The 23938-nt window shown below is 27.6% G+C and overlaps 1 protein-coding gene across 2 annotated transcripts in view; it reads right to left on the minus strand.

Moving 5' to 3' along the window:
• Nucleotides 1–21406, minus strand: part of LOC127278136 (beta-1,4-mannosyltransferase egh) — a 282071-nt gene extending 260665 nt beyond the window's left edge. For both annotated transcript variants that reach the window (XR_007842448.1, XM_051299694.1), the window contains exons 1-2: nucleotides 21190–21406; nucleotides 1833–2641 (exon numbers count right to left, since the gene is read on the minus strand). Coding sequence is in view for 1 of the 2 variants with exons in the window: in XM_051299694.1 (XP_051155651.1) it covers nucleotides 1833–2636 (804 nt within the window). In the remaining variant the exon portion in view is untranslated. The remainder of the gene's footprint in view (nucleotides 1–1832; nucleotides 2642–21189) is intronic.
• Nucleotides 21407–23938: the final 2532 nt, after the last annotated feature.

Consider the following 23938-nt stretch of genomic DNA (forward strand, 5'->3'; position numbering starts at 1 on the left):
ATACGCAAAATTTTGAATTTTTCGCACATAACAGACATAGTCTATGTTTCTCTGAACATTTTCCAAAAGGTTTTTTTAAAAAATATTCAAAATTGGGTTTTTCACATACCTGAGAAGTTTGCGTGTCATGCGCCATGATTTGTGACCTTAACATTGTTTAAAAAACGTTTTAAACGCAAAATTTTGAATTTTCCGCACATAACAGACAGAGTCTATGTTATTCTGAACATTTTCCAAAAGGTTTTTTTAAAAAATATTCAAAATTGTGCTTTTCACATACCTGAGAAGTTTGCGTGTCATGCGCCATGATTTGTGACGTCACGAAGGTTCAAATGCTCTTAATGAAAATTTTCGTAAATTGGAATTTCTGTAAATATTTTATATGCTTTAAATAATAATTAAATTTTAGAGAATTTTGAATTGGAAAATGCTTTTAATAATTGAATTTTCGAAAATCTTGATTAAAATTATTAAAATTAAATTATTTAAAAAAGAATTTTAGATCCATTAAGAAATAATTGTATTTTAGATGATTTCGAGTTAAAGTTTTTAAAAATAATAATTGAATTTCAGGAGATTATTAATTGAAACTTTCATTTTGAATTGGTGAAATTTTTTTTTAAAAACTTTAGATTATAATTGAATTTTCAATTGAAAACTGTTTTAAATCATATAAATTTCGAATAATAAAAAAAGTCGAATAAGTCGTGCAATCCGAGGCCTGTTATTGAAAACCTCATGAAATATTTTCATCAAGGTTAGGGAAAAAATTTTTAATTTTGACTGGAAATTATTATTTAGCAGAATTTTCTATTAATATAATTTCTACTTAGTCAAATTTTTAAATATCAGAATTTCCATAACATAGAAACTTTATTTGTCGGAAGTTTCATTTGTACGAATTGACATTTGAGAGAATTATAAAATCATCCAATTTTCATTTGACCGAAATTGAAAATGTCCGAACAAATATCAGACAGAAAAGTTTTGGCACAAATTTTAAAATTAATCAATCAGAAATAATAAAGAAAATTGTAATTGATTAATTTTAAAATTCTTGACAAAACTTTTCTATCGGACATTTGTTCGGCCATTTGTAATTTCGATCAAATGAAAATTCAGTGTTTTCAAAATTTCTATCAAATGACAATTCGTACAAAAAAAATCTATCAAATAAAGTTTAATAAAAAGAAAAAAATAAGAATTCTGTTAAATGAAAATTTGATTAAATTGGAATTTTTTAAAATAAAAATTCAGTTAAATAAAAGTTCTTTTAAGTAAAAATTCTGTTCAATGTGAATTCAGTTAAATCCAAATTCTGTTAAGTGAATATTTTGCTAAATGAAAATTAAATTTTTGAGACTAAATATTTAAATTATTAAGAAAAAATCGAAAAAATTTCATAAATAATATTATTTTTTAACTGTTAGTAGGACAGAGAAAAATGAATTGCAAAAGTGCTTAAAATGTTAAAAATTAAAGTTTTTATACTTGCATTGAATTACTTTTAAAGTTTTAATGATTTTTATATTTAAATATTCTAAAATAATAGACTAACTTTTGTTTCGACTGTTTCACTGATTCTCCTTTATAAATGATAAAATTCAATTAGATTTATATAAAACAATTGTTTTTAATCTCAAATTGTTAAATTTAATTTTTTTCCAAAACTACTTGAATTTTAATGGTAAAATATTTTTTTAATGCAAAAAATATACAATTTTGCCAAGAATTAATTAACATTTCTAATACAAAAATATATTTAGAAAAAAAGAAATTCACTTGTTTCAAAAAATTTAACTTTAAAAGAAACGTAATTGAAAAATACTCACTTGAGTAACAACATACGATCCTTTCATACTGAACAAAGGTTTATGGAATAAAGTGAATTGTAATCTTAATTTTCCCATATCGTCAGCAACACGAAAACTATCTGCCAATGTTGTAATCCAATTAACAACATTTTCATTTGCATATGTTATTAAACCTTGACCAAATTGATGTTTTCCATCTAAAACAAAATTAAGAATTCCTCTAATGGAATTCTCCGTCAAAAGTGTTTCCTCATCTAAATGAACAATCCAATCATTTTCAGCTAATTCATTGACATTATTTTCCAAACAATATTGTAATGCGCGTGCCTTAAAAAGTGCTCCACTTGAAGTACAATAATTTAAAGGCACAACTATTTCACGAATTCTTCTATGTGCAACTAAGCCAATTGGTTTATCGCTTACAACTTCAATTTGAAAATTTTCAAGACCCGCTTCAATGCATTTATTCATATTTCTATTGACATTTGTCTTTACTAATTGTGGATAATCACCACGTGTTACAACTCTTATGCATATAAATGGCGCAAGTAATGGTGAGCCTTTAAGTTCAACTTTATCGGGAAAAGCATTATAAATGGAAAGACCGATAAAATTAAAAAGTACTTGTGGAAGCGAAAGAAATGTTAATATTCGAAGGAAATAAAGTGTTGCCGCTCCAAAATATCCATATTCAATCCATGGATTTAATTCATCTTTTTCAGTAGCATTCCATCTTAATCCTCCTGATACGTATTCAAATACTAAAATTACTGTTATTAAAAGGCAGCAGTGAAGTGTATGTTTAGTCCAACTACTGAGCATTGTTCCTGAAAATAATGTTTTAAGGTTTTAATTAATTTAATAAAATAATACGAGCTAAGAGCCTTTTGTTAGAGAGATTATAAGATAGTTGTACAATTATAATGCATTTTGAATTTAAATTAGGTTTGATTAATTATAGAGGAATTTAAAAAAATGTAAACATTGAATTTACATTAGGCTCAAAATTTCTAAAGTGGTTTAAATTTTTTTTCAAAACACAGATAGGGTAACGGGTACAGTGACCGACACCCTGTGCATACTTTAGAATTTATTAAAGATTTATTAATAAAAAAATTTCAAATAGAAGATTTAGGTTAAAATTTGTAGTATATAAGTTTAAAATTAAAAAATACTTTGATAAGAGTTTAAAATAATTATTTAAAAATGTATGGTATGAAAACAGTGAACGACACCCTTTAATAAAATGAAAAATATTTAAACTACTATTTAATTAACATGATATTTCACTGCCGATGGTTGTCGTCCCCTACCATGAATCGTGGATATTCTTAGTAGACCTTGTCGTGGTCGTGGGGCTTTTCACTAAAGGACAATCAATAACCAGGGTGATTCCCTGACCAAATAAACCAAAATGGAAAAATTATGAATATGGAAACCATAGAAAATATGGTCGTTGAGGTGGTCGGATTCCTCATCAACGGCGCAGTCGGAGGTGGGCTTGTTGGCTCCCAAGCGTCGGTATCATGCAACAACAAGACTGTAGGATTGGACTCCTTGGGTACTGCAGTAAGTAAAGCATCAAGGTTCAGGGAAAGTGAAACCAGGAATTTTGAGTTGAATGTTGCTGAGCAGCTGCAAACAATACCGAAGGTATTGCATGCGCCAGGCGCGCAAACGGCAGAAGAATATCAGCAAGGATGTTCAAGACGGTATGACGGCTCTGGAGAAAGCGTCCGAAATAATTCGTAGTAACCTGCGATTAATTAACTAACCTTTTAGCCGCCCAAAAGAAACGTCAAAACATCTTTGTTGACATTGAAGTCTGTAAACCTTCAGCATCCTTTCAGTGAAGCTAAAAAGCGCCATAGAGAGAGCGGAACCCCGGACGCAAGGCAGCAGCCGATGACGCCTAAAGAGAAAAGGGTCAAGAGCAAGGATGCTCCTGACAATACTCTCATCTCACAGGTGCAGCAAAACGTGGTTTTGCTTGCTGAAGAGGCCGGTGATAAGGAAAGTGACAAAAAGGACGGTGATGGTTTTGAGCTTGCCTTTAATAAAAAGAAGAGGGCTTGGAAGAAGAAGGCCCAAAAACGAGCAGAGGCTCCGAAGCGCCCTTCAAGGCCCAGAAACACGGAGGCAGTCAGGATTTCGGGCGAAAGATAAAGATTCGAAATCCTGAAGCTCATGAAAACCTCAGTTGAATCAGAAGAAACTGGTACCGAGGTTTTAAAAGTAAAGAAGACCCTTAATAAAGAAGTCCTCGTTGTGGTTAAAAAAGGAGGAGATACCTCCAAGTTCGCCCAAGCATTTACCTCGGCTCTATCTGACAAAGCCGAGGTTAGGGCTTTGGTAAACAAAAAAAGCACGACCGAGGAGGATGTAGTTTCAGTCTTGAGGGTCAAGTTGCGAAAGACTAACCTGGCTATGGAGTGTCGAATTTTACCACGCTTTGGTGGAGTAATGGCTGTTTTAATCCGCCTTCCTGACGCGGATTGTGATACCTTGCTTAAGTTAGACAAAATCCACATTAAATGAATTAATGCTCCAATTAGAGAGCATTTGAAGGTGGCAAGGTACCAAAAGTGCGTGGCTTATGAACACGTGACCCGAACCAGGCCCGGTTAACTTACAGCCTGAAATAGGCTTGATATGACTTAGTTGAATTGTTGGTGGTAGATGGCATTTAGGTAGTCCCCAGAAGCGGGACTTCTCAACTTTTGAAATAAATTCAAAATGTCTAAAAAGCATTGAAATGAATTTTTGAATTTCAAACAACGATAACATAAATGTATGTATATAATTAATTATTATATATAATTATAATAATATTATATATTAAATTATAATATAATTAATACATAATTATATAATATAGTAATTATTTATTTTTAATGAATGGGTAAGGGATCCTTTCATGTGTGATTGCTCATATATACCCGTATAGAAATTGCCACTTGTCATCCCGATTACCGATCTGGCCCCGGGTTAGTAAATTTCTATCGGACCCACCAGGGCCAGGCCTGGTTGCCATATTTGAAATGTTTAAAGAACTAGTGAAAATACATTTATAGCGCTTTATGACATTTTTCAAACAAAACAATTATTCAAATAATTTTTAAAAAATTTTATTTCATTTTTATTTTATAAGGTGCTTTTTAAATGTAGATTCATAAAATAAAATAATATTGATTAATTTTATTGTTTTATTTATCAATTATAGATAAATAATTATAATTTTTGAAAAATTACAATTATGAGATAAATATAAGAAAATAACTTTTTTTCAAAATTGAAAATTTTTTGAAACTCAAAACATTCATAACTTTTATGTAGTGTCTATTCAAAAATATTGTAGGAAAAAAATGTTTTATTTTGGGTAAATCTAAATTTCTTATAGCGTCAAGTTTTAATGAATTTTCGTTTCTGTTATGATTTTCGACAAAATTATAAATTATAGCTTTTCAAATGAATTATGGTTCGATGTTTTGATTTTGCGAATTTGTAAACAATTTAAATATTGTTCTCTTATAGAAGTGTCAAATGGTCATTGATAGCCTTATTCGCTTCTTTAACGTATGTTCGTTTTATTAGTTCGATTTTATGTTATCAATTAATTAATTTTTAATAATTAATAATAAACAATAAAATAAATAACACAAATTGTTTCATATTTAATATTTTAATTATTATTGTTTTAATAATAAAATAATTTTAATGTTATTATTATTATTTTTTAACATTTAGAACTTTTTGTAACTAAGAAAAGAAAACTTTATTTTATATTTTTTTTAATGAAACTTTTTTTTAATTTTCATATCAGGTTGCAAAAGTCTTTAAAACGTAAATTGAAAAGCAACAAAACTTCAATGTACCAAAAAGCTTTTTACAAAATGTCACTATTGCAGCAACAATTTTTGGAGATGTTGCTTAAGAATGCAATTAAAAAATAAAATGGAAGAAGATTTTCAGGTGAAGAAAAAATTCTTTCACTTTCTATCTATAAGCAATCTCCAAAGTGCTACAAATTTTTGAGAAAGTTTTTGTCTTTACCTTGTCCATCGATTTTGAAAAAAATGTTGATGAAAATTCCTATGGACACAGGTGTCACAAAGGAAATGAAAGACCGTTGGACAAAATCGGTCAAATTTTGTAACGCCGATAAGGATAAGGCAGTTATTGTTATGTGGGATGATGTATTACTAGGTTTAGGATGACATTATGATAAAAACAGTGACAAAATTGTTAGGTTCGAGGATTGAGGGTCCATTAGAACAGAACATTGGCGAATTACATCTGTAAATTGGCTGGTCGTCCTTCACGATCTACTGACATCGGTTTGAAAGCGATTCCTGCTGACGGAGAAAATAAGGCATATATACTCTCATTTTTTAACAAAATTTGTGATGCATTTAATGGAAAAACTAAGGAAGATCCTTGCAATCCTTTTCGAACTCTTCTAACTGATACAAGTTATCATTCTCAATTTTTTAATGATTCAATTTCCTTCATCAATGGACTTAGATTTGTGAACAAAGAAACTGAAAATCCTATAACACCACAACCACCATGTTTAATAAATTTAAAAAAACCATTAATAAATTTTTAATTTTATGGAGAAAATTAAGAGTATGATTTGAAGAGTTTGAAAACAAAATTTATTAATCAAGATTGCCTTGAAAATTTCTTCTCCCTTGTAAGAGGATGTAGTGCTGATAGAAAACCTACTTGTTTTCAATTCATTGGAATTTTTAAGTCAATTAGTATTAATAATGTATCCAATTATCATATTAATGATGCAAATTGTCAAGATGATGAAGGAAAGTTTTTCATTCCATGGGACACATATATTTCCAAAAGTGACAATACGGAACCAGCCGTCCGTAAGGGGTTTCTCCATCAATTATCACCCACTGGACAAAATAACAAAGATGCCATTCCAGAAAAAGGGAGAGTGATTGGTGACATTAATTTTGGCATTAAACTGTTAAGAAAAAAAAATCCGACTTTGCAAAATTGTTTAGAATGTTCAAAAATCCATTATTCATCTATTTCATCCAATAATTTTAAAGAATTATTGAATGACATTAGATGTATTTTGAGAAAAAATATTTTAAACATAAACGCAACTGTCGGAATTACAACAAAAGCAGTTTCCTTAACAGGAAAAGAAGTACGTATGGAGCGTGTAAATTGTCCACTTCACAAAAAAGATGTAGTGAAGCAACTTTCAACTTTGGTCATTAGACAGTATATAAATTGTACTTCAAGTTACTTACGAGGAATAATTACTTTTAATCCATTAAATTAATTAATGGTAAGTAACTAAAGTATTTCATGAATTTATTGAAGTATGCGATGTGAATTCTACATTTAAGGAATTGAAAAAAATTAATTAGAAAAATGAAAAATATACGAAAAAGCGACCATATCAACCTGAAGATGATGAAGATAGTTGCGGAGTGTTCTTAAAGTACTGCTTGGATAAGTATGCAAATGGGATAGAAATGGATGAAAATTTTAACCCAATTGAATTTAGAAAACTTGTTGCAAACGAATTATTAATTAATAAAGAAAACCGATCACAATATTGTGCATACTGTGAATTTATAGTATCAGATAAAAAAGCATTACATGCGAAGACTGTTATATAAAATTTCACAGACAGTGTATCTACAAAGGAGAAATAAACTCAGACGATGAAGAAAATCCCCTATTCCGACCAGCAAAAAGAATAACTAACGATGTATTGGACAAGTATAAATGTAAGTTATGTAAACGTCAATCAAAAAAAGGTAAGAAATCATAATTTTATAGATAAAGAAAAAAAATCATTGAATGGAGAATAAAAAATAATGCAATATTATAAAAAAACCATTCTAATCAAGAGTATATTTATCATCTTTTTTTAAACTAATTTTTTTAAATTTTTTATTTTCATAAATAAGATTTACTAACGAAAACTATTGTTATTTAATTTTTTTTGTAAGTTACTAACGAAAAATTGGATAAAACATTTTTCAGAAGAGTATGGTCTAAATCTTCCAAATAAGATGATTTAGTTGATAGAAAATTTTTCTCTGACTATTCTCAAATTTATTAGTTTGAAACATTTGTGGAACAAATTAATTTAAAATCATTTAGGCGCCATTCTGAATTTTATTAATCAGAAATCTTGTACTACGTTCTCAATTATTTTAATTTCGTGACTGAAAGGGATAATATACCAATGCAAATATAATACAAAAGTAGAAATGAGAGTTGAAGAGAGTACACATACTATAAAATTTCATTGTAAAACAATCAAAAAAGGAATATGTGGAAAAAGACAACTGCGACAACTATTCATGACAGAAGTTGCAGAAGTTCTTAAATACAAATCAGCGGAACGATATAGAATAGATAGAGCATCAAAACTGTTGATTCCAGGTGAAAAAGAACTACCAAATTTACCGAAGGCATCTGTCATAAATGTAACCAAATACTAATACGTTCAATCATTGCACCTTGATAAAAACCCATTTATTGATATCTTAAAATGAAAAGAATAGGACATTTAGAATCAAAATCAGCTATTTAGTTTATATGATGTTCCTTTTCATATAATATACTGGATATAGTATGAAAGCCAGTATTTTATCAAAAGCATAAAATGCATTAAACCTGACCCTCCAACAATACTATGTCACTGAAAAAATAAATTTATATCGATACTTGGAATCAACCAAAAAATAATTACTGCTTCATTAATTGTCTCAACAAGCGAAAATGGCACCTGTGGTATAACAAAAGTAAATCAAAATACCATGAGGTCAACAGTACCGGTTGAAAACAAATATGCAGAACCCAATGACGAATTAAAAAACAAAACAAAAAAGGGAGTGACTAGGGCCAGCTCATCCTTTAAGGACCGCAGCTCCAGATTACTCAGTTCACCCAGAGGGAAAGTCCTCAGAAAAAGCCAGACACTAGTTTCCCTTCTAAATTGAAACAAAAGAAAATAAAAATTACAGCGAAAGAAGTAAAAATAAGGCAAACAAAATAACATAAGGAGAGAGAAAAATAAAATACATTAAAAAAATTAATTTATCAATATGGTTTGAGATGTATAAGTTAGTGAGCTGATCAGCAACTTTATTGCCCTTAACCCCTTATATCTACATTGATAAAGGGTTACAAATGAAAATTTTATCCCTTCTACGATTTAGAGCATGTTTAATTACAGATATGATTGCATAACAAATGACGGGAGTAGTCAAGGAACCTATTACCAACAATCTCCTCTAAGGATCTTTGAGGATCACGTATGAATTATAAATGATAATCAATACTGAAAGGAAATAATAATTAATTAATAATTAGGGAATGTATTGTGTACTAGGAATAGCAGATTAATAAGTTTAAAAAATTTTAAGTTGTAACACCTTACAGTAATTTTTTTTCTTTCGCTTTGTCAAATAATTTTCAACGATTTGTCTAAAAATTAAAACACAACTTCTTAAATAGATTCTCTATCGTGTGATGTAAGGGGTTATCAATTTTTTAATTTGAAATTTTTTGTTCATTTTTAAAGTTAACTTTTAGATAAAAAAAATTTTTTTTAAAGTGCTCCCATTTGCTAAAAAACATTTTTTTTCAAAAACGTCAATGTCACAAGATAGGCAATTTAATATTATTTTAAAAAAACGTTTGTTTATAGGTTTAAAAAAAATTACGAATTGAGGGACGTTCGTTAGCACGTGTTTTTGAAAAGCTGCCTCAGGTGAACCTGCATATTTCCGCTATTTTTAAATATATAATTTATAAAGCGTAACATGTAATAAACATAAATAGAAGAAAAAAGTTTTATCTATATTAGTTTTGACAAAAAAATTTCTAAAGAAGCATTTAATTTTCATAAATGTAGAATTAAAACGTAATTTTTGTTTTAAAAATTTATTATTTTAAATAATTTTTTTTTTAGAAATTGTTAATAAAAAATTGTGATATGTTCTATAAAATTTTTTTAAGAATTTATATTCTTCATATATATTTCTGAATATAGTACCGTTGAGAAAAAATAAGACTCATTTAGAAAACAAGTTATTTAATAATATCTATTTTAATTATATAATAATTAATTTCGTAATCTGATATTTAATAACAAGAATAATAATAACTCAGCCAACTAAATTTTATGTTAGAAATTTTGCATTTTTTAGTACTTTATACGAATTGGCCATGTTCGCATGTTTAAATAAATAAATAAATATTTTTTATCGAAAACAAGGCGCGATTAGCGTTTATATATGTCTCCTTAATCAGAAACATTATATTCTGAAATATATGTGGAATTTAAAACAAGTTTTCAATTTTTATAGGACATGTAGAACACACTTGTTTATAAGCATTTTATAAATGAACAATTTTTTAAAAATATTAAAAAATAAAAAAAAATAAAACAAAAATTATTCTTAAATACTTGCATTTCAAGATGAAAAAAAACGAAACGAATTTTTTGTTTATTTTTTTATTATTTTCTATTTTTATAAGGTAAACGCTCCTATTATGGAATACATCGAAAACATGACCCTATTATAGAACAAAAGAAATAGCCAAAAATGACAAAATTGATTTTAGTAGCGTAAGAGATGTAATACATGAATTTTCAATAAACAAAATTAACTGTACCTGCGTTTTAAAATTTTATAGTTGTTTTAGAGCAAATGAAGGAAGTCAATTTGTTGGTTATGCTAAATGTCATCATCTTACTTGTGACATACAATTTAGATTCGACTTATTTGAAATAGATTCAAATGTTACGTCATTTACCATGTATGCCACTAAACCACCGGCAAGGAATCACAATTCTTCAAAAGTAAAACCTTATTTACAAGTTCGAGGTCCAAAGCGTACAGCAGTAAAAACATTACTAAAATATAGTAGAGCTAGAACACATCAATTAGAAAATACCGCAAAATGGGATGAAACGTTAGCAGATGACGGAAAGGTTGGTGCAGCAATGAAATTACACGTTGTTCAAAAAATGAAATCTGAACAACGACTTAAAGAAAGATTAGAAAATAAATCGCGAGATATTAATGACATTGTTCAATATTGGATTGAACAACATAAACTAAAATGTTAAATGCTTTTATTGATGGAGATGGAAAAATTGTCCACTTCGATTTAACCAAAGCAATGTGTAGAAAAATAAAGCATGTCGAAAAGAAACTAATAATGTATTACGTTCTCTTATGGAGAGGACAAGAATCAATTCTTCCTTTGATGGAAGCATTTTCGGATAAACATGATATTCCATCTGTTGAAATAACATTAAAATTATATAAAAATTTTGTACATAAAGTTTTTAATTATTGGTCACCTTTTAAAGCAGTTGTTTTAGATTGGAGTTGGGTATTTATGAATAGCTTTTTATTTGAATGGAACAATGGTATGACTATGCCTCAATATTTAGAAGAAACTTATAATATTATAACAAGAAAAAAATCTAAACCATCAAATCTTATTATATTATTATCATGTAATGCTCATATCATCAGAAGATTTACAAAAACAATGGATAAAGATTTAAACTTAGATGCATAAAAAAAACGTTTTTATTACATTTTTTTTTATAACAGAACTTTAGATGAATTAAATTTAACATTTGAAGAAATATTGAATGTCACCCTTGAAAAAATGCTCAGAAAGCTAATACTGCTATATTATATTTAAGTGGACTTAAAAATAAAAATAAAAAAGAAATACAAGAAATGATGGAAAATTCATTAGATGATGAAGAATTAGATGAATTAAATGAACATTTTTATGACTTTCATAAAAATTCAACTTCAATTTGCGAAAAAAGCCCTTTCTATGAACACTTTTGGAAGATCTTAATGTACAAAGAAAATAATTATTTTGATGACAATAAAGAAGAGATAACAAATAAATATTACGTAATTGAATTTGGTCGCTATGTTGTAAAAACTTTTTTAGCATTTGCGCCTTTATTTGAAGCTTTAATGTTACCATTTGTAGACAGTAACATTTCGCGTATAAGTAATGCTTACGCAGAATCGTATGTCTATACTTATAAACACACAATTTTACCATTACTAGATGACAATTCTATTGGGGAAATTGTAAGAGCAGTAGTAAAAAATAATAATGAATTGATCGTTGAACAGAAATTAAACATACAATTTAAAAACTCATTAGCAATACAAAAGAGACCTCTTTACTCAGAAGCAGATTCTAATCCATTTGAAATTGAAAAATGGGGTAGAAGTAGAAAAGAAATAGACAAACAAACTAAAAAAACAAAAATATACTTTGTTTCAAGGAAGGAAACTTGTAAATATTGGTAAAAAAATAAGTCAAAAAAGAAATTTTAAAATAATAAATAAAAGAATTGTTAATAAATTGACAAAAAATAATTTAAAATCAAATCAATTAAATAACAATAGTGTACGTTTACCAGCAAAAATGAATATAAAAGGTTCTAATGTACGAATACCTAAAAAAAAATACTATGACAAAAATAATTAACAGAAATATAATAAATGAAAAAAAACAAAAAGTAGAAATAAAAAAAGAAAATAAATCAATGCCAATTGAAGATTCTGTTGAAATGAAAGTTAATAAAACACAAAGATCAGACATATTACCAAATGGTCTTGTAAACAGTGTATGGCATTATATAACATCATCCTCAGAGAACATAAAAATTAGAATATATGAACCTAATAAAGACATTACACTTGTGATGAAAGAATTTCAAATGGCAGCAAAATAATTTTCATCAATTGTTGACAAAGTACAATGGATAGATTCTATAATTGTTGACTGTTTTACATCAACACACATGAATTCATGGACAAATAATAACATAACGTATATGCCAACAGATATTTCAAACAAAGCAATTGGCAGTTTTGCGAAAATAAGGAAAAATCCAGGATAAGATATTTACAATATCAAGAAAACGATAAAAAAATTTTTATTAATACCATACATGTTTGAAGGACATTGCAGTATGTTACTTATAGACACAGTTGATCATACATATACATTATTTGACCCCTATGAAAATTCAATTGATAAAGGTAGAGCCATAGAAGCATTTGAAAAACATATAAATTCTTGTTCCAGTGATAGCAGTTTAAGTTTTTTAAAAAATATTAAGTTTGTAGAAAAATTTGACCACGACAGACCATTTCAAGCAGTTTTTGACTCAAGTAACTGTGCAATATATATAATGTATTACAATACTGTATAGCACACAACATACCATTTGACAAAAAATTTAATCCAGAGACATTTAGAAAACAAGTTGCAGAAACTTTAATAATAAAGTCAAATGACATATCAGAACGGTGTCTGTACTGCTTTGGTAAAAATAATTCAAAGACTATGGTTAAAACTTGTATTATTTGCAGTAGATGGATTCATATAAAATGCTACACAAAAGGAAATAAAAATACAGAAGATGAAGTAGATAACAGTTTGCCAACATTTAAAAGAAAAATAAAAAATATTAATGTTACTAAGGATGAAAAAGAAAACAAACTTTCATCAACGAGTAATCAACCATTCAAGTATAAGCTATTTGTTAGAATTGGTACAGTAAAAAAATGAAAGTTAACAATTAATATGTTTCGACAATCAATCATATTGCAAAAATAAGAATCATTCAAAACTTAATATTAAATATGTAAATACAATTTATTTTGTATGAATAAAAATTAATTATTAATTATATATAGTAAAACATAAGAAATAAATAAAAAGGAAATTCTAAATAATTTACTATTCAATTTAATTAAAACTTAATTTCCCTAATATTTAAACAATGAAAATTAATAAAAACAAAAAAATTATTAACAACTTTAATAAAAAAAATTTAAGTTAAAAATACCGCTGTTAGTTAGATAGCGCAGTAAAAGTTCAGAATAGACAAAAAACATGCACGTACACGTAACGTGAACATAACGTATCCATTTAAAAATACATTGTGACGATACGTATACGTTCATGTTTTTGGTCCATTCTGGACTGAACCTAAAGGTGAGTTTACATTGGACACGTTCACGTATAAACGTGAGCACTGCAGACTCAACTTCAGGTTGAGCCCAGAATGGACAAAAAACATAAACGTATAAGTAACGTGAACGTAAAGTATCCATTTAAAATACATCGTGACGTTAGGTATACGTTCATGTTTTTAGTCTATTCTGAACAGGCAATAATTTTTTCCTCTACAATTTTTGATTACAACCTGGTCTTCATAATTAGTTAATTAGTTGAAATTATATTTTTGTTGAAAATCTTTGCCTCGCAACGAATAGCGGGTGGGGGTTAATTATTTTGGGGGGTCCAAATGTTGCAATATTTTCCCAGGTGGGAATTGTCGGTCGGGCCATGGTCGGGCCAACCATGTGAATGTTCGGTCCGACTTTGGCAGCCGATGGTCGGCCGAACTAGCGAATTGATAACATCCGCCGACCAATGGCTGACAAAGTTGGACCGACCAATGGCTAAAAGAGTCGGGCCAACTATGGCTGCCAAAGTTAGGCCGACCTTTGGAAAAAATGTAAAAATTATTAATTATATAATTAACATATATTGGGTATAGTCTGAAATTCATCATTTATTTATTGCATACACATTAACACTTAAGACAATCTTATACATACATACAATACATTTTAAAAATATTTATCGATCGCAAGGATCGAACCCGCAACCTAACGCACCGAAGTCTAACACGCTATCCATTACGCCACGCTTACATGAAAGTCAAAGGACAAAAATGATTTCATAAGCTCCAACTTCAGAAAAATCCAGTTTGTAATTCATGATGAAAAATAAATCAGATAATCCTTGTAATTTTTTAGTTAATCCATTTTAGTTAAATAAAATGTCACAAAAATTTTTTATTTTGGCCATGAATGTAAAGAAATTTACTTTACGAATATGATGGTCGGCCCAACCATTGGAAATTCTGAATATTGGACTTCGGCTGCCGCAGTTTAACCGACCGTCGGCCCGACTTTGGCCAGAGTCGGCCCAACCATTGGAAATTCTAATTTTTGAACTCCGGCTGCCGCAGTTTAACCGACCATCGGCCCGACTTTGGCCATAGTGGGCCCGACTATTGGAAATTTTAATTTTTGAACTCGGGCTGCCGCAGTTTAACCGACTATCGGCCCGACTTTGGCCATAGTCGGCCCGACTATTGGAAATTCTAATTTTTGAACTCGGGCTGCCGCAGTTTAACCGACCATCGGCCCGACTTTGGCCAGAGTCGGCCCAACCATTGGAAATTCTAATTTTTGAACTCCGGCTGCCGCAGTTTAACCGCCATCGGCCCGACTTTGGCCATAGTCGGCCCGACCATTGGAAATTCTGGATTTTAAACCTTGGTAGCCACAGTCGGCCCAACTTTGGGTGAAAGTAGTAACCAAAGTCGGGACAACTTTGGCTGCCGACGTCTTGGCAGCCGTAGATGTGCCGTCCATGGCCCGACCTACCAACTCTGGCTGCCGACCCTAATTCGCACCTGGGTTTTTTCAATTTTATTACTAAGAAAGCAATAATTTTTTCCTCTACATTTTTTGATTTCAACCTGGTCTTCATAATTAGTTAATTAGTTGAAATTGAATTTTTTAGAAAATCTTGATTATGTTTTATGTCTATTTATATATATGTTAATTTTTTTATTTTTCACTGTTGTTATTAGTAAATAAAAATGTTTAAACATCCATTCGTTTCATTTTAGCTGTATTTTAGATCGATCACATTATGCGGGAGATTTCGTTCATTTGAACGTTCGTATCTTCAAGCACATTATTTTATTTCATAAACTGCAGTATTACTTCTTAACTAAGTAATGTTGATTGTGTCAGTAAAAAAATGTACAAAGTCTTACATTATGATGTGAGCATTAGAATCGAGCGACAAATTTTTGTGCTTTTTTAATTTAAAGAAGTAAAATGTAAATTTTAACGTGTTTTGTCGTATCTTTCGTTTCTAGATTCGAGAATACACGTTAAAATTTACATTTTAGTTTCAAAATAAAAATATAAAATATATATGGGTCAATCCATTATATTTCGACTGAAGTCGTCGCTGACTAATTTTTAAAAATTATAATACTTTGCAAGAATGATTTTGAAGTTATCAAGATCACGAAATGAAAAGAATTTTATTAAAATTTTAATTATTTATTGCAAAATATGAATTTAAAGTTTATGAGGTGCTGAAAACTGTCAATTTTTTAGCCATTAGAAAATATGCAAAAAAAACAGAATTTACCATAAAAATAAAAAAAATTGTTGTAATTTACTAAGAATGAATAAATTTATCATTATCAATTGATGTAATTATTTAAATATGTGAAATAATATATAAAATATGATTTTCAAGTTCGCCTGTCAAATAACCTAAATTTGCAAATTTCATCTATTAAATGTGAGAAAGAGAAGTCATTAAATTGAAAAAAACCTTACCAAATATAAAGTACCTGTGACTAACTTTTAGTTTTTCTTAGCACTTTTTTCCTTTTTTCTTCATAAATGTGAAATAAAAAGCAATAAAAATTGTCACTTTGCTTATTTTCACTATTTTTAAATGTAAATAACTTTCTTGGAGAAAACTGAAAAATTACAAAACTTGGGCAATATCTAATTGATCACTAAATACACACACTGGAAAAAAATTCGCTTTGGTCCCGAAGATACTTTTTGAGATAATTATTTTTAAATTTTTCACAATTTTTATCAGGTTAATGCATGTGATTTTTATAAAATTGAAGTTAGTTCAAAATGTTTAACCAATAAAACCTAACTTCGTCCTTAAAAAACTACATGTATTAACCTGATAAAAATTGTGAAAAATTTAAACATAATTATCTCAAAAAGTATCTTCGGGACCAAAGCGAATTTTTTTCCAGTGTGTGTAGTTAGTGATCAATTAGATATTGCCCAAGTTTTGTAATTTTTCAGTTTTCTCCAAGAAAGTTATTTACATTTGAAAATAGTGAAAATAAGCAAAGTGACAATTTTTATTGCTTTTTATTTCACATTTATAAAGAAAAAAGGAAAAAAGTGCTAAGAAAAACTAAAAGTTAGTCACAGGTACTTTATATTTGGTAAGGTTTTTTTCAATTTAATGACTTCTCTTTCTCACATTTAATAGATGAAATTTGCAAATTTAGGTTATTTGACAGGCGAACTTGAAAATCACATTTTATATAATATTTCACATATTTAAATAATTATATCAATTGATAATGATAAATTTATTCATTCTTAGTAAATTACAACAATTTTTTTTATTTTTATGGTAAATTCTGTTTTTTTTTTGCATATTTTCTAATGGCTAAAAAATTGACAGTTTTCAGCACCTCATAAACTTTAAATTCATATTTTGCAATAAATAATTAAAATTTTAATAAAATTCTTTTCATTTCGTGATCTTGATAACTTCAAAATCATTCTTGCAAAGTATTATAATTTTTAAAAATTAGTCAGCGACGACTTCAGTCGAAATATAATGGATTGACCCATATATTTTTTGTAGTATAGAAAAAAAACAAAAATGTGGAATTTTACTATTTTCTGAGTTTTTACAATTTCCTATAGATAAAGTACAATTTTTTTTTGCGTTATCACGAAATAATGAAAAGTTACTGATTTCTGTAATTTTACAGAATTTGTCAGGAATTCTACATAACCTAATAGTAAAACTATAAATCCCTGTAATTTTACGTTATTTCCGTAATAACGCTACTTTCATAGTAGGTAATATTTGGTACTGCATTTAGAGTAGTAAAAGTACAGGAAAAATTTTTTATTTTATTTTTATTTTTCTTTAAAACTGTTATATAAAATTTCTTTCGTTTTAGTGCACCTAACCTATAAAATGTATTGATAAATGACAACTATTTTATTTTGATAAATAACGGAATTTAATTATTTATATGCTTAAAAACATTTTTCATTGTTATTTTTTAACAGTTACCAACTAAAATTTTTAATATTTCTGTATAAATACAGTAATATTAGAGTCAGATTGAATGTTCCACAATTTATTATGGAACATCCGTATAGGTGTGAAAATAATGTTCCATAAATATATCCATCAGCATTTTTCTGAATTTTATTTATTAAACAAATCAAATTAATCAAAATTAATCTTTAAAGAGTCTTTTCAAAAATCTACAATGGCAGATCAATCGATTAGTAATTTCTTATAAATTATTGCAACTTTTAAAAAATTTAGTTGTCTATAATATTAAAATCTACTATATGTGATAAGGTTCAAAAAAATTTTATTTAATTTGACTCTTAACAATGCTTTATTTTCTTCTAAATGGACTAAAGTTCGTAATCTATTTCGTGTTTAAATAAAGTGATAAGTCGCTAACAAGCAACTAGAAATGCAAGTTTATCTAATCTACTTTTGTTTTGAGATGTAAGAGGAAAATCCTCTCAAATGAAGAATTTTACTTTTGATATAATTTAGATAGAACAAATTGAAAAAATAGAGATGAAAAATGAGAGAAAATTTACTAGAATCTATAAAATTTAAAATTTCTAAAATGTTCCCGAAAAAAAGTTTAAAAAAATTTATTAATGTGATTATTTTCAAAAATAATATTTCTTTAAAAACTTCATTTTCAAAAATATGAAAAAAAGAAAGTTATACATTCGGTAAGTCTGGACATATCTAATATTATTAAACACTGAATAATTATTTTTTTTTAAATATAAAATTCGAGATTATAAAATAATGTTCTAAAATTTCAACTTTTAATTATTTTTTCTATTTTTCTATTATTTTTTTCTAATTTTTCAACTTCTTATTATTTAAAAAAATAAAAATTACGTTATAATATCATGATTAATGAACTAAGAAAATATTCAAGTTTAACATATTTAAAAAATTATTTTTTTTTCAAACTATAATCGTAATAGTTTTAACAAACAAAAATTAATGAATTTATTTAAATATAAATAAAAAATATTTATAAATATTTATAAAATCAATAAATAAATAAAAATACAAAATAATTTATCAAATTTAAATAAAAATTATTACGAATTAAGTCAATAATTCCATACAAAAATAAGGTCACACATAAATGAGGTCAAATAAAAATTAGTCAAATTAAAAATAATTATAATCATCAGACGATTAAGTGAAATTGAAAATTAAATTAAATAAAAATTCAGATAAAATAAGAATTAAAACAAATAAAGATTACTATAATATATAAAATTATATATAATTAAATAGTATAAAATTATATAAATTATTTGAATGTTAGAAAAAATTACTAATCCTTATTTATAATTATTAGCAATATAATTAAACAAAAATATTATATACTTAGAAGAAAATATAAATGAACATTAGATCATAAGTTTAACAATTTAATAAAATTTTTTTTTTTTTTTTAATGAACCACAATTATTTTTACCTGAAATTAATTAAAATAGAGGGAGAGTTATTTTAAAAAAAAAAAAAAAAACTTTGATACACAATTAATCCAAAAAGAAATAAATACATGTATAAACTGTGTTGTATTTTAGAAATTTAGTTCTAGTTCAATCGAGACTTTGATACCTCACTTCGTTTTAATAATCATGTTGACATTACTTAACGAGAGGCCTTATCTTATAAAACCTGTCGTACTTTTTCTAATTCTGCTATGTTAAGAACACTAATCGATTCCTTAGTTCTATCTAAATTGAAACAACAGTTTTTATATATCGAAAATAATAAAATATTTATACATATATTAAAAATTATATAATTAAAAATTCTACATTAAATTATCGTAAAGTTGGTATTTTTTTTAAATTTACGTTTATACAGGTTTTTTTTACTTATAATAGTCTAATCTCTGCTGAGTGATAAATTGATTTAGATATTAATATTACTTTTTTTTTTTTTTGATGTTAAATAAAAATTTTTCATTTTATTTGGAAATTAAGTAATAAAAGTATTGTTTTTTTTTTTTTTTAAATTCGAATGTAGAAAATAGATAAAATGGTTGTTTTTTAGATAAAAAAAAAAAATTTATATATTTTTAAACAAAGTTTTGAACAATTTTTATTAAAGGCGGAAGATAATTTTCTTTTACTTTAAAGAAACTCGATATTACATTCAGGGTGAGTAAAATGATTTTATTTTGTTTTTCAAATAAATAATTTCAAACTCTAAATTTGGGACCAATATTAATCTTGCAATATCAAGAATATTAGTAGTAGTAGTAAATCGTTTATTCAAACAGAACTGTCTATAACGTACAAATAATATTAAAATAATCACTTATAATAATAAAAAAAAAAAAATTAGCCGTATTAACACAAAAAACTATACAGTACATATGAGAATATGTAGTTTTTAACGAAAAAATAAATCCCGATACTCATACTTTTTTTTTTGATTTATTACTTAAAAAATAATTAAGAAATTTTTTTACGACGTCCAATTACTCTTTTAACTTTTAATTGTTTAACAATTTTCATTTTAAATTGTTAAACAGTAAAGCTGATAATAATTTATTGATTTAATTACTATGTTCAGGTTTATAATTTAATAAAAGGAAAAAAAAATTTCTCTTCCTATTAAATATTAATTAATAATAATATTAATTATAATTATTAAATAATAAAATTTAATTTTTATCTTGTAAATAGTGAAAAAATAAAAATATAATTTTTTTATTTTTGCATTCAGAATAAATTTCAAATATATATATATATAATAATTTTTAAATAATAATTAATAATAATAATTTTTTTTTACAAATCAAAATAATTTTTTCATTAGAAGAAAAATAATCTTATTTGAATTTTTTTCTTAATAAAATCTAAGAAAGATTATTATGTAAAATAAATTATTGAATCAATATAATTCCTTGTTAATCTAATGAAAAAATTATTTTGATTTGTAAAAAAAAATTATTATTGCTTCTAAAATGATAAAATTTTATTTATAAAATAAAATCGAATAATTATAGAAATAGAAAAAAAAATCGATAGAAATTGTCTTAAAAATAAAATTTAACAGATAGAAAGAGTTTTTAATTAAATTATGGCAGAAAAAAAAATTATTTATTAAAGAAAACCTCAAGAGAGGTTAGAAATTTAACTGTTGACAATGTATTTATTTTGCTACACGAGGGAAAATTCAATATTTTTTTTTCTCATACATTAATTTTTTCTTTTCGAATTTTTAATAAAAAAAAAAAAAAAAATTTGTAGCAAAATTTTATTTATAATTATCTTTGTTAAAAATTGTATAATATAATAATCATGATACTAAAGTCAAGTATTATGACACTTAAATGACTAATTAACCTTGATGTATTTCTTACCTTGATTATAATTATGATGCACTTTTTGGTTGAAACTAATTTTTATTTTACAATCATAAAAACAGCAGTTTTATTTTAATTCAAGTTTAATTTATAATTATTTTCTTTAAACACATCACTTTTAAATCATTTTTTTTTCAAAATTCAATGTTCAGCAAAAAACATATTCAAGTAAATAAACTACCCAGCCCATTGTAATATGTTCAGGATTGGCAAGGTTTGACTATTAAGTCAGGGTTGAAGAATAATGTTTTTTCTTTTAACGTAGTTTACGTATATTTGTAGAGAGAAACCTCTGTAATGTGACACTTGTGAGGCTGAATTTATGGTACGGTCACAGCTCAGTTGCCTGTCTGCCTGCGGGGTAAAGGGGCGACATGAGTGTAAGTGAGAAGAAAAACTTGCTTTTTTTTGTTTAGGCCGTTTCCGAATTGAATTGGGATTTTTAGCGCACTTTTGATAAAGTGTATACTCGGGAAGTATGCAGTGTTCTTTTTTCGCACGGAAAAACAAGGACACTGCATACTTCTCTAGTATACACTTTATCAAGTATGCGCTAAAAATCCCAATTCGGAAAGGGTCTTACACTCATGTCGCCCCCTCGCCTCGTCTGCCCACAGACAGGCAGGCAGCCGAGCTGTGACCTCACCATTACAAGACTGTAATTTGTGTTAAACAATAGGCCTAAGTAGAATAAAACCTCTAATCGTAAATCTTAAGCTTTTAGATGAGAGAGAAAAGGATATAAATATCTTCTGTCCTTTTCTCTCTCATGTAAAAAGCTTAAGGCCAAAGCAGAATAGAAACGTAACCGGAATAATGAGTTAGAGAAGGACAAACAATATATCTATCCTTTTCTAACTCATTCTTCCGGTTGCGTTTGCGATTACGATTCCGGTTACGTTTCTATTCTGCTCAGGCGTTTAAAATTTACGATTAAGGCACTTGTATACCTCCCCTATTCCGAGTATACTCTCGTCGTGTACCATTGGAGTAAAAGAGACGGAAATATCTTTTGTCTCTTTTACTCCAATGGTACACGACAGAAGTATACTCGGGATTGGTGAGGTATACAATCACCTTTAGAGGTTTCATTGTGCATTGGCCTTAACGTAAATCTTAAGCTTTTACATGAGAGAGAAAAGAACAAAAGATGTTTCTATCCTTTTCCCTCTCATCTTAAAGCTCAAGATTTATGATTAGATATTTCATTCTGCTTAGGCCTTATTAGGTATTTCAAGTTGAGCGGGGGAAATCCAAAATGGCGATTAAGTGGTTTCAAAAAAAAAATAAACATTAGAAATATACGAAATAAAGTCGAATTTTTTTAATATCTCGCTTAAATGAAATTTTTGAACCTAAGTATATTAGAATTTTAGTTTCTATTTTTAATAACTAATTTAATATAATAATAAAAGTTATTTAAAAAATAAAATTGTTTTTTTATTATTGAATTAAATAAGTCATTAAAAATTGAAAATAATATCCTAATAAAATACTTAAGGCACTTGTATACCTCATCAATCCCGAGTATACTTCTGTCGTGTACCATTGGAGTAAAAGAGACAAAAGATATTTCCGTCTCTTTTACTCCAATGGTACACGACGCAAATATACTCGGGAGCGGTGAGGTATACAAGCGCCTTTAGGTTCCAAAATTTCATTTAAGGAAGATATTAAAAAAATTCGACTTTATCCCGTATATTTCTAATGTTTGTTTGTGCATCACTTAATCGCCATTTTGGATTTCCCCCACCCAACTTGAACTACCTAATTTTGGCGTTTTGCACGCACCGTTTTAAGGTTTGTTCCACAACAGGCAAAATCGTATCGTCTTGAAGACGATTTTCATGCTAAAACGATGCGCGCGCATGCTTTTTCTTGTTGGTTTCTATTGTCCCCACTCGCCATTTGTTATAATTCTCATCAACTACTGCACCCTGCTCTAGTGAAAATTTAGTAACTTTATTGTTAAAATTAAAAGTTACTATAACGTTATTAAATTTTTACTAGAACAGAGTGCGGTAGTTAACGAGAATTATAATAAATGGCTAATAGACCTTTTCATGCTGATCATTCTGTCCTCTTCCAACTCATGCGTCATTGTATGCGCTAGATAAGGACAGAACGACCAGCATGAAAAGGTCTATGGAAACAATGTCAATCTACCAGGCAGCTTAAAAGTGCTTTTATACCTCCTTTTTCGATCGGATGAACAAATATTTTGGACCGTAAAATTGCATATCAGTGAATGTGATTGGCTCTAAAAAAAACTACGTGAACATTGAATTTTTGTAGAGCCAATCACATTCACTGATATGCATTTTCACGGTCCAAATTATTTGCTCATCCGATCGAAAAAGGAGGTATAAAAGCACCTTTAGGTTATGTTGACATGCTTGCGATTGAATTCTGCGTTTTGCGTTGAACAATGAGAGGGAGAGAGAGAGAGATTTTTGTTACACTCCTTGCTCAATGCAAAACACTGCATTCGAACGCACTTATGTGAACACAGCCTTACCCTTCAAATTTTTTATTCAAACTACACAAACCTGATTGATTCTCTACAATCTGACTAATTGTTAACAACCAATCAAAGTTTGTTAATTTAGAAAAAGAAAATTTTCCACACAAGATGTAAATACACCTTTATTCACTTCTTTGTTACATTTACATACGTCATGACATTTGAGTTACGCGTGACTACCTAACTCAACCCTGATGACGTTAGCAGACGTTAACTGGCAAT

The sequence above is a fragment of the Leptopilina boulardi genome, unplaced genomic scaffold (assembly GCF_019393585.1).
Source record: "Leptopilina boulardi isolate dan_hultmark-lab unplaced genomic scaffold, ZJU_Lbou_2.1 LbouV2_195, whole genome shotgun sequence".
Lineage (NCBI taxonomy): Eukaryota > Metazoa > Arthropoda > Insecta > Hymenoptera > Figitidae > Leptopilina > Leptopilina boulardi.